The 15,955-nt window shown below is 40.1% G+C and overlaps 1 protein-coding gene and 1 long non-coding RNA gene across 7 annotated transcripts in view; one reads left to right on the top strand and one right to left on the bottom strand.

Annotated features, from left to right (window-relative positions):
* LOC138146789 (uncharacterized) overlaps window positions 1-12,650 on the top strand; it is a 60,490-nt gene extending 47,840 nt beyond the window's left edge. For 3 of the 4 annotated variants that reach the window (XR_011164586.1, XR_011164587.1, XR_011164585.1), the window contains one exon: window positions 12,378-12,650. This is a non-coding gene — a long non-coding RNA (uncharacterized lncRNA). The remainder of the gene's footprint in view (window positions 1-12,377) is intronic. The other variant, XR_011164589.1, reaches the window with a different exon arrangement.
* ADD2 (adducin 2) overlaps window positions 1-15,955 on the bottom strand; it is an 88,560-nt gene that overhangs the window by 41,983 nt on the left and 30,622 nt on the right. For all 3 annotated transcript variants that reach the window (XM_069068840.1, XM_069068842.1, XM_069068841.1), the window contains exons 8-9: window positions 12,472-12,570; window positions 2,721-2,897 (exon numbers count right to left, since the gene is read on the bottom strand). In XM_069068840.1, coding sequence (XP_068924941.1) covers window positions 2,721-2,897; window positions 12,472-12,570 — 276 coding nt within the window. The remainder of the gene's footprint in view (window positions 1-2,720; window positions 2,898-12,471; window positions 12,571-15,955) is intronic.

The raw sequence follows: 15,955 nt of genomic DNA, 5'->3' as shown, positions 1-15,955 counted from the left end.
CTATCTATCTATCTATCTATCTATCTATCTATCTATCTATCTATCTATCTATCTATCTATCTATCTATACACACACACACATATATACACACACATATATATAAATACATACACATGTAATACACATTATATATAAATCTAAATTTTATAAAATCAGGACATGATTAAAAAAACTAAGATGCAATTGTGTTTGCCTTTCTTTTAGGATGATATAGAGTCAATTTAGTAAACATACTATGTGCTAGGCACTGTGTTACCTGTCATTTTGTTGCTTATTATTACTCTGTGACTATGAATTTTAAAAACATGGTAAAAAACATAGTTTTTGTACATTTCACTATCTCAATAGTTTTTTGGTTCAAATTTCCATAAATCTAATTGTTTGGCTAAAATTGTTATGATGCTTTAAATTGCTTTAACAAGCTTTAATTGAATAAAGTAAATATATTTTACTCTACCTCCCCAAAAGGTTGTTTGTGGCATGAGAATGAATTTGGAAAGCAGCCTCTACTTGCAGTCCCACTGCATCCAAAGGACCCTGTTTGAAACAGGCTGTCCACATAAGCCTAAAGGATAAAATCTAAGTTCTTTATCTTGATATCCACGATCTTCCAAAACCTGGCTCCAACTTGACTTTGTAGTCTTATCTTTCTTGACATAATCCACTTTTTGGCTATTCTAGACTAGGGATTTCTTGATCTTGCCTTGCCCTTTTCTACATATGTGAATTCCCCTAGTCTATTCCATATACTTGGGATGTACTCTCCACATTTCCACCTTTGAAAACCTCTTCCTTCAAAACTCAGACCAAGGGCCACCACCTCTCTGTAACCTTCCCTGATATCCCAAGCTGACAGTAATTCTCTCCTTCCTCAAATTTCTGCCAGCACTCTGTTTGTATCTATTCTCTCCCCATTGCCATTTACCTCGCACCATATTTATTTGTGTATATGCCATATTAGAATGTAAGCTTTCTGAGAGTAGGAACTGCGTCATTTTTATCTGCATATCTCATAGATGTTTAATACAAGTTAACAAACTTGTATTAAGTGAAATTATTATTATTAGCTGTGTCTTACAGCTACAATTTGGCTTGCATGACTGTTTGAATCATGAGATACACTGTGGAAATCAGAGGACCTGGGTTTGAATACTAGATTTGCTACTTAGCATTCAAGGCTGAGAATGGGATGCCAGCAAGAAGAATGGCGGTGTCACTGTGGTTAAAGGGGGGCATGTTGCTGCTCATAGCTACCAGTTATTCTTTAGATCCACAAAAAAAAATATTGGGATGTACTGCCTCTGGTAGTATTAAAGTAGGGTGAAAGGATGGAAGAAACCAGATCTCAAGTGCCTGAAAAGAGGCTTGAGATATAGCTCATGTTTGCAAAAGAAATTAGGGTACAGACAAAGTGAGTTTATTTATAGAGTTAGTTTATATAAAGTAAGGTGGAAGAAGTAGGGAGGGAGAGGAAGACAAAATAGTCGGCTAGACCTGGCTCTATTAAACTGATCTGTGGGAGTCTGGATGCTAGAACCCTATCCTATTCGCCAAATCTTGGGATCCATGAGAAGAAGCCTAGTCAGATTCTATATTGTACAGTATAGTTGGAAAGGCCATTTTTTTGAGCTCACTGTGTTTCTGCAGAGATAGGGAGAGCTGTGGGTGAACAAAAGGGTAAAGAGCACAGGGCATACATGACGGTGAGTAACTGTCTGTGACATGTCCTGCCTCTGTGACCTGGGAAAGCCATTTCACTTCCGCGGTCTTCAGTTTCCTCATTTGTAAAAGGAGGGATCTGACCAGATGATCTCTGTGGTTCTTTCTTGACCTAAATCCTACAATTCTGTGACTTTCTTTGTCTGATTTCTATTTAAGATTTTATCCAGTCTTCTTAATTCAACAATGATTTCTTAATCTTCATAACTTCACTCTCACTGGATGATCTCTCTTTTAACACAAGACAGTTAATGTGAGCTCCCTTATCTCTCTGACTGGGAATCAGAAGGTATGAATCCTATGATTCTGACTATGGTGCCTGAAACCATGAGGCCACCAGGAACTAGAAGGAAAGAAATCTAGAATCAAGAGAGGTGGGTCCACTGGGAATAAAGAGTACTTGGTCAGGAAGATCCAGTCAATTAGTCAAGATGAACTTCAACCCTAATGCCCTCTCAATTAATACAAATCAAAGATTAGTTTCCTGGTTTGCTCAGAAGTAGCAGGAAGATAATCATTAAAGGAGCACAAACACAAAGGGGACTGACTGGGTCAATCACATGGTGAGAGTGAAGGATAAAACATACACAGCTAATTTTGTGCTTTGCTGACACATAGTAAGTACCTCATAATACATATTAAATATTAATACACAATACATATTAAGTATCTCAAAATACATATTAAGTGCTCATAAAGAAAGCTTCCAACCCTGTGGGTAGGTTTCCTATGGGGGACCAATGTTAGGACAAGGACAAGAATTGCACAGAATGAGAAAGCATGGGTAGGTTTCAGTGTATACCAATAGAGAGAATATCCACATCAATAAAATCCATGGATCCATGGAAGTATTGAAACATAAGTTAGTGGGGTCCAGACTAATGAAGCCTTCTCTACTCTTATTAATACCAATGGTGTCCTATCAAATCCCTATGTAAGCAATTCTGGATGCCCTGGCCGGCAAAGGTCTGTAGAAGAATGGCTTTGGCCACGGACTTACCAGATTATCCAGCATCCTCATGAGAGCCTCAAACTCATGCTCCCCCAACCTACTCTTCTGCATGGGTCCAAAAGTGCTCCCAGCCCATCGCACAGACCCCACCTCGTGGGGCCGATGCTTCTCTCGTTCCAGCAGAATGAGGTTCTCTGACCCTCCAGCACTGGACAGAGCAGACACCTAGAAAAAAGAAGAAACACATGTAAATATGTTTGTGATAAATAACACTTAGAAGTTTACAGAATCCTCTCCCTACAATAAGCCCATGGGGTTAAATAATGCAAGTACTTTACCCCCATTTTGCAAATGAGAAAACTGAGGCTCAGAGAGTTTAATTGCTTTGCCTATAATCACCCAGATAATATGTTTTAGAAATGGAATTTGAACCAAGACGTCCTGATTCCTGGTCCATCATTATTTTTAAGAAGCTTCTGGGGACCAAGCAACCTTCCTGAGCTGCCTGATTTTTTCCCCGTTTTTGTTATAATTGAAATAAAATGAGATAATCACATAATCAGAGCCAAATTACAAATCACTAAATAATTATTAAGGGACTAAGAGCATCCCCCAGACCACTGCCTTTGCTTCTAGCCCTTCGCCCACAACTACTATCCAAGGGAGAAACTCTTGTGAAGAAAGGGCCAGCCAACCCAACCATATGACATCTCTGGGTCAGGAAAGTCAGCTCAGCTGAAGCAGCAAGGCCCCTGAAGTCCAGTTAGCAAGCTGACAAGCATTTATTAAGTGCCTACTATGTGTAGCCATTGTCTTGGGGATACAGAGAAAGGCAAAAATAGTTCCTACTCTCAAATTCAGTCAACTTGGGGAGAGAAAATGCAAACAACCATATACAAACAAAACACACACAGAGAGACACAGATATAGACACACATACATACAGCATAAGTTGGAGATCATCACAGTTGGTGAATAGAGAGGCAGCCAATACTCCAGGTAAGGAAAGCCATTGTCACTACACCCCTTTAGGGCCCCAGTGGAGAGAGTGCAGAACCCTAAACCCAAGAGTCTTGGGAATAGCAAAATTCCCTGGACTACTGTCCCTATTTTCAGCCCAGCCCTCAAAGCCAGCATCCAGGGGAGATGTGACCCGGCTAAGGGGCTGTTGCTTCTATAGGCATCTTCAGCAGGCAAAACTACTGAAGGCCCAGAAAAGAGAGTTCTTGCCACCTAAGTCCTGGGCACCATCAAATGGCTCAACATTAGAAACAGGATTTTATCAGAGGAAATGACATTAAGGAAGATGTATTACTATCTGCTTTGCCTTTGCACCCTGTGACCACAGATCCTTTTCACATGACTTACAGTTGATATCTCCTTGATGCGTTATCTCTCCTTTCTAGAAAGTGAGCTCCTTAGGAATAGCAATTGTTCGACTTTTCTCTTTATATCCCCAGCACTTGGCACAGGGCTTTGCATATAACAAGTGTTTAATAAATGTCTATTCATTCATTCTAGAGGCAGATGAGTGCAGCAGTGGATAGCACATGGGGCCTGAAGTCAGGTTTGAATTTATACTCAGACCTAGTTTTTATGACCCTGGGCAAGTCACTTAATCACTGTCTGCCTCAACTCAACTGTAAAATAGGGATGATAATAAAGCGCCTACCTCCCAGATTTGTGAGGATCAGATGAGATATGTGTAAAGTGCTTAGCACAGGGCCTGGCACATTACTTAATGGTACTTAGTGAATGTTTGTTTCCTTTCTTCCTTCTTTCCTTTATTCTGTGTGCAGAGTGCTAGGCAGATACTGCGGCTATCCCACATTTCCAGAGTATAAGATCCTAAAAGGCTTTTGTAATTTAAAAGTGTGTGATATAAAGTAATAATAGAATCTCAGAGTTATATTGGCATAGTCACATAGTCCAAACTACCTAACCAGGCTTTTCCTTCTATTATATCCCTGCCACCCTTTGCTTGAAAAGGTACAGTAAAGGGTTCTCCTGCCTCACAAGGCAGGCCATTCTATCTTTCAGTTGTTTCTGATTCTCCATGACCCCATTTGGGGTTTTCTTAGCAAAGATACTGGAGTGGTTTGCCATGTCCTTCCCTAGCTCATTTTATAGATGAAGAAGCTGAAGCAAAAAGTGACTTGCCCAGGGTCACACAACCAGTGTCTGAGATCAGATTTGAACTCAGTTCTTCCTGATTCTAGGCCTAGTATTCTCTCCACTGTGCCACTTAGCTGCCCTAAAATGCTGTGTTTATATAGCTCTAATTGTTGGCAGTTTTTCCTTACATCACTTCAGTGTCTCTCTGCTGTTTCTACCCTTTGATCCTGCTGCCCTCTGGGGCCAAACAGAACAAATCTAATTTCTTTTATGGGATACACTTTATATAATTAAAGACAGCTATTCTGACCTGCCACCACTAAAGTAGGGATATAGGATATTTCTTTAGCAATTCTAGGAGCTGTCCTTGAATAAGATGTTGATCCAAGGTGAAATGCCATTTTCACTTGAACAAGTTGTTTCCATAGCCTATAAAATATAATCACAGAAATCATAGCATCATAGTATTACAAAAGCTAATGCTGGAAGTATATCTAGTCTAAATTCTCACGCACTGGACATTTCCCTTCTTAATGTCTCTGGCAGCCGGCCATTCCAACTTTACTTGAACAAAGTCAGAATTTTGTCTGATGAATTTCCAGTGTTGGGGACTTCATCCTTTACAAGGTAACCCAATTATATGTGTAGGGTGGATCAAAGCCTAAGAGTTTTGTTGCTGGTCACCTATATATAATTAAGGCAAGAATTTGAAATAAAGCATTAAGATGCCTCATAATGTCTCTACTTTGTCCTTAAAAAAATTACTTCTTGATTCCTTTATTTGCATGGAAGCAAATATCTTGATAGATTAAAAAAATAATTTGCAAAGATTGCAAACTTTTCATTGGGGCAAGACTACACTGAGGGTCAAAGTCCAGGAGGCTTTGACTTCATGTCCATAGTAAAGGCGGGAATTGGAAAAAAAAACCAAACCAAATAAAAAAAGGCCGTAGTAGGAAATGATGCCTTATGGAAGCTACATCTGCATTTTTTGTCTTTTCCTTTTATTTGTTTGGGAGAACCAACGGATATTGGGAGGCAAAGGAAAATTGTGGTGCCTTCCCCCCATTCAGTCCTTTGTGGTTTGTTAAAAAGTTGTTCCTGAAATAATTTGAAGGGGATATGAGTTGACAGTCAGAAATTAAATTAATTACAAAGACTTTCTACTTCAAGGCTAGCAGAAGAAAGTAGATTCAAGGACAATTTAGAAGCCTATGGGCTCTAATTAGCTGTGGTCCTACAGAGCTTGGTCACTGGAAGCAAAACTATGGGAGCTGTCATATCTCTTTCCTTTTGGAGGTGAAGTCCTAATCCCAAGACTAGATTTTGAAGATGCTTTTCTTACTAAAAGAGCCAAAACAAGTTCGGTAATCAAAGTTAAAAGAGAGACAGTAAATATGACTCCTTTTATGGGGAAGGACTAGGGACTCCTGTTGAAGGGCAGAGGTGTGATGGATCCAGCTCTGGCTCAAGAGAACAGATTGTTAAATATTTAGTGTGATCATTTACATTTTGGCAAAGGCTGTCAATCAGTACTCAATTACCCTAGACTAAAGGAAATGATGGGGAAAAGTTTAATAATGCAGATTAAACTTCCAGGTATGTCTGTAAGAGCCAGTTGTTAAACATAGCAGTAGGAGTAGCAGGAAGAGTTTGAGGAGAGAAGAAGAGAGGAGAGATGGGAGAAAACAAAAGTGAGAAATAGAAAGAAGAGAGACAGAAAGAGAGAGAGGCAGAGAAACAAAGACAGAAGAGCATGTCACAATGAGACGTAAGCTGAGCATAAAGCAATAACTATGACAGAATTGCCCCAGCAAGAACAATAACTACTATATTCTTGTGGTATTATAGCCATGAACTGTCCCTCCAAGTATGCTTTTTTGCTATATATATATATATATATATATATATATATATATATATATATATATTCCCCTGCATACATATGCCAGGACCACATATTCTTCATGTGTGTGTACTTCATGTACGTTCCTTAGGGTAGTCCAGTCTTCCCACTGATGGTGCCTAGATTTGTGACAGGACTGTCCCAGTTTTATGGAGGAAATATTATATTTCTAATTTTCTTATTGTGCCTTTTCAGTAAATGCCTTTGCATTTACTGTGTGTCCTCAGGTTAATCAATAAAAGTACACACATTTGGCAGAGAAATATGAACTGTGGTTTTGAGTGGATTATAGATTTAGAATTAGAAGGAACTTTAGTGATTTTCTAATCCAACTTGCTTACTTTACAAATGAAGAAACTAGGGCCCAAAGAGATTAAGTGATTTGCCTAAAGATCTTGTGAACCAGCATTTGAACCCAGGTGTCCTGACTCCAAACCCTTCTTTCCATTATATTGCTCACTGAATGTGGACCCATGGAGTACTTTTTCTAGACGAAAAGGGTACAGGTGAATGGGATTGCCCCAAGGTGTTACATATTTTATAGAAACTGGATGGGGATATTCAGATCACTTAGCAAGTCAGAGTGAAAGCTGGGTTCTAGACACTGCTTGCTAGACTTGGGTTTTTTCAACCCAGCCTTTGCAAACAGAGTTTTAAAATTCCTGAATATCAATTGCTAGTCTTGTGTTATTAGCTTCCCTGAGTGCCTGAAACAAAATGTCAGAGGCTGAGTCATTAGCAGAGTCAATGAGAAGCTAATAGACTCATAGACTCCTATAATCAAGAACACTAGAATCTTAGTGTTAGAAGAGCCCTTAAATTTCATTTAATTCAACTTCCAACACAATTCAGAAATTGTCTTGATGATATCCCTTACCAATGGTCGGTTGTCTACCTCTCCTTGAACATTCTAGTGATGGAGACGTCACTACTTCATGAATCAGTCTATTTATGCCCATTTATAGTCAAATCAAACTAAATTGAAATTCACTCCCATATAAATTTTGCCCTTTGCTCCTATGTTAACACTTTGGAGCTACACAAAATAGGGCTAGTTCTCCCTCATCCATTTGATAACCTTTGGAATTTTTGAAGAAAGTGATTAGAAATCATTTATGGTTATTATTACTAGGTACAAAGACTTCAGTAATAGAATCTGCCCACTAGCATCCTAAACATGTTGATTGAAATCATCCATTACATTCCTAACACTGTCAGTGGTCATTATAGGGCCTCCTTTTTTTCCCCAACCATTCCCTTCCTTTTGGACAGTTGAAATACCAGACTGAAATGCCCCTGGGCCATAGGGAAGCGATTGGACTGGAGGGCCCTCCCCCTGTAAGCATACCCACAGGTCTGGCTCAAGAGATGATTGTTAAAATTTTCAGAGGAAGAATGTACTTATTCTGAATGCTCACATGCTACAAATTAGGACTTGGTTTGTTTTTTTGGTTGACAACTTAAAAAAGTAATGGATGAAATGTTAATGATGGAGATTAAACATAAAATTGTGTCCTACATACATTTTCCCTCCCTCCCCAGGGAGCCAGTTAAACACTTTTCAGCATACTCTTTGCCTATAGGTATTACTTGGTGATTTAGAGTGGGCAGAGAGAAACCTGGCAGAGTAGTTAGTGCCTTACATATTAATCAGCAATCAATTAAGCACAAACTAGATGCCAGGTACTACACTAGGTACACTTGAGCATACAAATACAAAGCCCAAGACATGAGACGATCAGCTGAAGTTCGAATGGGGAATGAAACAGCTGAACAAAAGTCCCCTTCTCTATGAACAGCCTTCCCTAATATGCACCCAGCTAAGAGTGTTCTCTCTCCTCTCAAATCACAGAATCTCAGAGTTTTGAGGAAATCTAAAGATAATCTAGTTCAAGCCCTACCTGGCCAGGAATCCCCTCTACTGCTTGAACAGGTAATCAGCCAGACTCTGCTTGAAGGTCTCTGGTGATAGGGAACTCACAATCTCCCGAGGAAACCCCTTCCACTTTGGGAATAGCTCTCATTTAGTTCTAAGGAGGATTTTACTTATATGAAATCAAAATCGGCTTCTACAACTTCTACCCATTGCTCCTTGTCCTTTCCCCTAGGACCAAGCATATAAGTCTAATTCTCATGTTTCCTTTAATACATTTCATCTCACTAAAATTTTCCTTTTCTTCCTTCCTTCCTTTCTTCCTTCTTTCATTCCCTCCTTCTTTCCTCCCCTTCTTTCCTTTCCTCCTTTCCCCTTTCTTTATTCCTTTCTTCCTTCCTTCCCTCCCTCCCTCCACCCCCTTCAATATTTGTGACCATGTCTTTTTCCCACTATTAGATTAGAAACTTCTTGAAAGCAAAGACTATATCATATTTTTCTTTGTATTTCTGGCAAGGATCACAGTTATATTATACATATATATTTTTTTGATGAATGAATGTGGAAAATTAGAATTGCCCACACTTTTGCAGCTCCCCTGCTCTCCCAGCTTTCAGTATCTTCATGGGTTTGAGTGGCAGATGGAGGCAAGGACTACCTGTGTTTCTCTCTGCCTGCCTGCAGATGGCTCAGAAAGCTGCCAGCCACAGTTGGGGGATGACCCACTTTCTTTTAGCCCTTGGGCTGATCTAAAGCAATAAGACATGGCCCTCAGGAGAAATGATAAGTGATGTTCTGATAACCTCAAGTCACTAAAATTGATTGTAACAGGGTTGGCATGTTTCATATGGTCGTGGAGGCAGATAGCTGGGACCACTGGCAGGAACCAGCATTGCCTCAGTTCTGTTGCCAAAAGTGCTGAACCATGAATGTCAAATGATACCCAGAGTGGATGGTAATCTCATTGTTACTTCACATATTTTAAACCTAGCATAGTGTGGTGGAAATAGTGCCAGCCTGGGAGTCAGAAACCTTAAGTTTGAATTCTGGACTCTGGATAGCTCCCAGGACTCAGTTCTCTTATATGTGAAATGGAGATAACAATAATTGTTCCATCTTTCTCATAGAGTTATTGGGAGGATGTTGTTTCGTAAATTATAAAGTACAAGATAACGGAAAATTATTATTGTTGTTGTTTTCATTGTTAAATAATCTGCACATTGACTTTTTAATGTCAAAATGAACAGTGATCCCTTTAATCTAGACGTTATACTCTTTTCCTTTACCCAGATCTGTTCCTTTTTCCCTAGTACAACAACAACACTGACAATAAAAATAAAGATTTAATGCTTCAGGGTGGGATGACTGGTTTATATAGTGCTTTAAAACTTACAAAAGAATGTCCTTCCAATAACTTTATCCCCTTAGACCTAATGTAGCACTCTGTACTTCTCTAATACATTTGTTGTGGGACATTATAGTTATGTGTTTGTGTCCTTTACCCTCTACTAAATAGCAAACTAGATGAGGGCAAGGATTGCATCTTATCTAAATGTTGTATCTCCCTATCATTAGTGATAAGCACATTGTAAGACTTAACAGATGAGATACATATTTTGAATTGATTTATTTTAATAATTCCTACAGGCATTTTCCCATTATTTTTCTGTATTTAGTGACGCCATTTTCAATATGCCAGTTTCACTAATGTATTATTCATTACAATAGCTCTGGGCAACAGGCATTTGAACCAGGAATATGAAAAAGCAATGCAAATTTTTGTCCAGCAGGGTGAGCACTGTCTGTGTTTGGAGAGGCCAGAGTGTGAAGAATTTGATTTCTAACATAACATGAGCTGTTATGTCAGAACCTACCAGGAGAGGGCAACAGGCCATTAGAATGCCTTCTGACAAAGAGCTCTTGAAATTATCAAGAAAAGACAGGCTGGGACCATAGCCTTCCCCAATCACTTGTCCGTATTTTAACCCATTTTGTGCCAATCCCATCTCATTCATACACAGACACTCCTTCCTCTTCCCTACCCTTGCTCTCTCTCCCTCCTTTCCTCTCTCTTCCCCCTCTCTCCCTCCCTCTCCCCCCTTCTTTCCTCTCTCTTCCCCCTTTCCCCCTCTTCTTCCCTCTCTCTTCCCCCTCTCCTTCCCTCTCTCTTACTCCATCTCCCTCTTTTTTCCTATCCCTTTCCCCCTCCCCTTTCTCCTGTAAGCTGCTGGTCCTTTCCATTGTCTTTTCCAGTCCACTCTAAGGACTTTTCCTTCGATCCTTCTGCTCTGCCCTTCTGGGTTAATTGCTCTCCTGCTTCCCCCAGGTTCCTAGGCCTCCCCACCTCAGCACCCTACAACAGGCTGCTGCTGCTGCTGCCTTTGCCCTGCTCTTAGACCTTTTTTTCCTAGTCTACACTATGGTGTCCTAGATGGAATAGTAGACATAAAGGTATAAGATGTGGGCAGGTGACACAATAATAACGATAATTCACATTTATATAAAACATTGAGGTTTATAAAGCACAGGTTGAGCCTCAGTTTCCTCATCTTTAAAATGGAATGTGTTAGAAAGAATATACTTTGTAAAATGTAAAGTGCTACCTAAATGTGAACCATCACGACTATTTTAGATATCCTCTAGAGGGCTCAATTTGCTGATAGCCACTAATGTGATCAAGGAAACCTAGTTAATGTGGTAATAGGAGAAGTCAGATAAAACAGCTATGTCCTCACTGACCCTTGGTCCCCTCAGAATTGTAGAATCTTCGGACTGGAGGGAACCTTAGGATTCATCTTATCCAAATTCTTCATTTGAAGGCCTCCTGCGGCATCCAGGTCCATCTCCACTTGTCCTGATCTGTATCTGGCCACTGGACCCCGATAGCTCCGGAGGAGAAAGTGAGGCTGGTGACTTTGCACAGCCCTCACTCTCTTAAATCCAATTCACTAGCATGTCATGGCAACACCTCCCTGGTGTCGTGGACCTCTTTAAGAACGAAGGACAAGCAATAACAACATTTGATAGTTGAGGAAGCTGAGGGCAAGACAAAAATGACATGCCCACACTCACAGGATTTGAACCTGGTCCTTTTTAGTCATATGGGGCAGCTTGATGATTCAGTAGATGGAGCACCAGGCCTAAAATCAGGAAGATCTGAGTTCAAATTTGGCCTCAGACACGGGTGACCCCGGGCAAGTCACTTATATTTGTCTCAGTTCCTCATCTATAAAATGGGGACACACTGGAGAAAGAAACGGCAGACCACACAGGGTGCCAAGAGCACCCTATGGACAAAATTTCACGAGGTCACGTAGAGTTGGATGTGACTGAACAATAAAACAACTTTTAAAATCCCATCATAGTATTCTTCCCGCTGCACTGGACTTCTTACTGATCCTCAGATAACACACCCCATTTCCTGTCTCTTTGCCTTTGTCTTGTTTCTTCTTCATATCTCTCCTCACCTCCCTTGTAGAATCCCTTGTTTTTGTCGAGAATCAGCTCAAGTACTACACCCTTGGGCAGCTAGATGGCACAGTAGATAGTGTGTTGGACTTGGAGTCAGAAAGACTTGAATTCAAATCCAGCTTCAGACACTGACTAGCCGTGTGACCCTGAATAAGTCACTTGGCCTCAGTTTGCCTCAGTTTCCCCAAATGTAAAATGAGGATATAATAGCACCTACTTTGCAAAGTTGGTGTGAGGTACATAGTTCTTAATATATGTTGTTGACTGACTGATTGATTGATTGATATATTCTAGGCACCCTCCCAAATAACACATGCCTCCATTTGTTTTTGTCTCCCAGCAGTGCCTCTAAGTGTGGGAGTTTCTGGTCTTGGCAGGACAGGACCCATTACAACCCACTCCCAGGGCCTACTTCTAGGGGGACGTTCACTTACCTGTATCTCACAAGCTGCCTGTAGATGGAAGATCTTATAAAATGCTTCCTCAACAGTGTCACCCAGAGCAACCACTCCATGATTTCTTAGCACCAGGATCTACAGAAGATTACGTGCACAGTTAAAACTCAAACTCCCCAAAAGTCATTGTAAGAAACAAAATAAAATCTTATTTAAAATTTTTTTTATCAGCTTTTCTCCTTTCCCACTGTGAGGCCTCAAATAACCCTTGTTCATTTGTTTCCCCCTATCTTGGCCTGTAGCCCCTTTATTCACAATAAGCCTCCCTAAAAAAATCCCCTGAAATGTAATAAAAAACAAAATGTCTCTGTAAACCAAGGGTTAATATCTCAGGTTTCTCTGGGCAGTACCTGAGCCTTTGGACCTTGTGAGTCTGCTGGGTTTAAAAAACTAATTTTGGGGGGGGAAATTGCCTATTTCATCATAAAATAACACCAAATGAGGACCTGTGTTCTAGTCCTTGGTCTGCCATTAACTAGCTACCCAACCATGGTCAAGTCTCTTAAGCTGACAGTTTTTTCTTCTGTAAAATGGGGGTGGGGAAGAGTGATGAAATAGATGATTGCTAAGCTCTATGAATTGAAATGATTATATACATTGTCACCACTGATACAGGCTGCCTGCCACTCTTTTTGCTCAATATAGATTAATATGCATTGTGCATTGGGGCAGCAAAAGGTCAAGGCTCCAGGAAGAATGTGTAGAACAGACAAGAGTGCAAAAGAAAAACCAGAGACAGACCTGTTTCAAGAACATGACTCTTTTAGGACTAAGGTTCCTTTCCCTTCCTACCCTGCCCCCCTCCAAATTTCTCCTGTCTGGTTTTCTCAATGTGGTTAGTAGAAAGAGCACTGAATTTGCAATCCCAAGATTGGAATTTGATTCTCAGACCTCAGATACCTGTATGACTTTGGAAAAGTTGCCTTAGTCTCTTCATCTGTAAAATGAACGGCTGGTGGAGAAGCCAGATGGCTGGCTTTAAGTCATATGATGCCTAAGAGACCTTCCAACTCTAGATCTTGACCCTAATTTTGTGAATCCATTTCAGCATTAACATCAGCCTTGAAGCCCTGTCAGTTCTAATGGTGTATCTATGTAGGAATTTATTCCTGGGCTGAAGCACATGTCTTTATTTTCTCCTTCTGGCAAGAGTCTGTCTTCCTTCTCTCTGATGTCAGAGTTGGTGCCTTCTGACCTTCAAAGGCTGTTGCATGTGATTATGAATGCTCCCTTCTTGCAAGATCTCAGAACACTTCGTTGATGTTAGAATCTCACCTCATTTTATAATATTTGCATTTACGTTCAAATATACTGTTGCTCAACGGGTACAGATTCACCAGATAGAAAAATTAATTATAAGTTGACATTTATATTAATTATAAAGGGTTGACATTTATAAAGTTTGCAAAGCTTACTCTTTCCATAATTGCCCAAACAACCAGACCACTGTCCCAGCCTACTGGCAATTTGTGGACCTGTGAGAATTAGTGTATAATTAGTGTATAAATTAGCGTATAATTAGTGTACAAATTCTCCAGTCCATTGAAAGTCTATCATCCTTGCTATATAACCTGCCCAGTATCTCCTTCCTTGATAAACTTCCTTCAATATGCCAATGACCTCCTTGGAGCTCTTCATTTGTCATAAGATGGGATAGGGAGTCTCTGCACATCACTCTTTCCATTGTATAATGGGGTAGATTATAATCTTTTTTTCTCCACTGTCAACATTCCAATTTATTGATCACTGAGGGCTTCACTGAAAGATCAAATATTTCTACTCAGATGTTCATAGAAATCTTGCGGCTGGCATATGTGAAGCCTAAGGAGTAAAGTGATTTAAGGTAACACAGGAAAAAAAACATCAGAGTCAGGATTTGAATCCAGGTCCTGTTACTCCAGAGTAAGTGTTTTTGCCCTTGTACTAAGCTAACTCTTTTCACCTACTTCTTCTCAACTCAATATCTTCTAAAGAACACGAAAAGCTCATAGATTTGTGAAAAGAAAGTGATGTGGGTGATGATTGCTATTTTCTGGGTCATCTCCCTCTCTTCCTCCCCCCCTCCCCACACAAAAAAACCCCCAACAAAACCAAGACACACCTCTTTCAGATTCCTCCATATTGGCACCATTTTACCTGGCTTCTGACTCAAAGAATCTAGGACTCTGAGCCATAGGTTTCATTAAGTGTAAATAAATACATAACACTTCTTTTATGGAACCATTATCTTTATAACATTCAAGTATTTGAAGAATTGTTACGTGGGACAGAGAGATTTTTTTTTTCTGTTTTGCTGAGGGGACAAAATTAGGAACAACAAATGAAAGGCACAAAGAGGAATATAATTGGCTCAATATCTTAAGTCCATTAGGTAGCGCAGCGAATAGAGCAGTGAATCTGGATTTAAGAGGTCCTGAGTTCAAATCTATCCTCAGACATTTACAAGCTATGTGATCTTGGGTAAGTCATTTAATTTCTATTTACTTCAGTTACTTATCTGTAAAATGAGGATAAAGGGTCAGCGAGGTGGTGCAGTGTATAGAGCACTGGGCTTGGAATCAGGAAGACTCATCTTCCTGAGTTCAAATCTGGCTTCAGATAACTTATTAGCTGAGTGACCCTGGGCAAGTCACTTAACACTGCCTGCCTCAGTTTCCTCATCTGTAAAATGATTTGGAGAAGGAAATGGCAAACCACTCCAGTATCTTTGTCAAGAAAACCCCAAAATGGGGTTTTTGAAGTATCAAAAGGACAGAAGTTTGAATTTGAATGCTGGAATTTGAAGAGTCAAAAAGCTGAAAAATGACTAAACAACAAAATAAGGACAATAATAGCATAACAATAACAACGACAACTCAAGGTTGTTGTGAGGATAAAATGAGGTAAAAGTTCCTAGAATATTTTGCAAGCCTCAAAGTACTATAAAATGCTAGTTACTATTATTAATATGACTGTTGATCATAACCATCATAGACAGAATTTCTTAACTTCCCGGGGGGGGTTAGAACTGAAACTGTCTGCCTTGGACCATCAGGTTTAGAGCTGGAAGGGATCTCAGACCACAGAAGAGGCTCGATCTAGGTCACACAGATAGTAAGTAGAGTCACTCTGGGGAGGGATTGAGCTTCTTGTCACTAGATATGTTCACACAGAGACAGCCTCTTGTCATAGATTTTGTAGAGAGGGGCACTCATCCCTCTGGCATGGAATTGGACCAGCTAACCCTTCAAACTCTGAGGGCTGTGACTCCACAATCCCTCGGGTTGTCCAAAGAACAATTTGCAATATTCATCACAACCTTACTGATAGGCAGGCCAATGGGAAGCAAGTTGTTCAAGGTCACACAGAGCTGGGATCAGGAGCTATTAATCTTGATTTCCAGTGTAGGACTCTCTCCCCATTTAATACCACTATTAAAGTGCAATTGCAACTACAACACTAGTCTGTGACAAGGCCCACCCCA

Source organism: Petaurus breviceps, unplaced genomic scaffold (genome assembly GCF_028583685.1).
Source record: "Petaurus breviceps papuanus isolate PSGF00001 unplaced genomic scaffold, PetGlider_PUasm1.0 90775, whole genome shotgun sequence".
Classification (NCBI taxonomy): domain Eukaryota; kingdom Metazoa; phylum Chordata; class Mammalia; order Diprotodontia; family Petauridae; genus Petaurus; species Petaurus breviceps.
The sequence above is the reverse complement of the archived record's forward strand: the minus strand, read 5'-3'. Positions and strand labels throughout refer to the sequence as shown.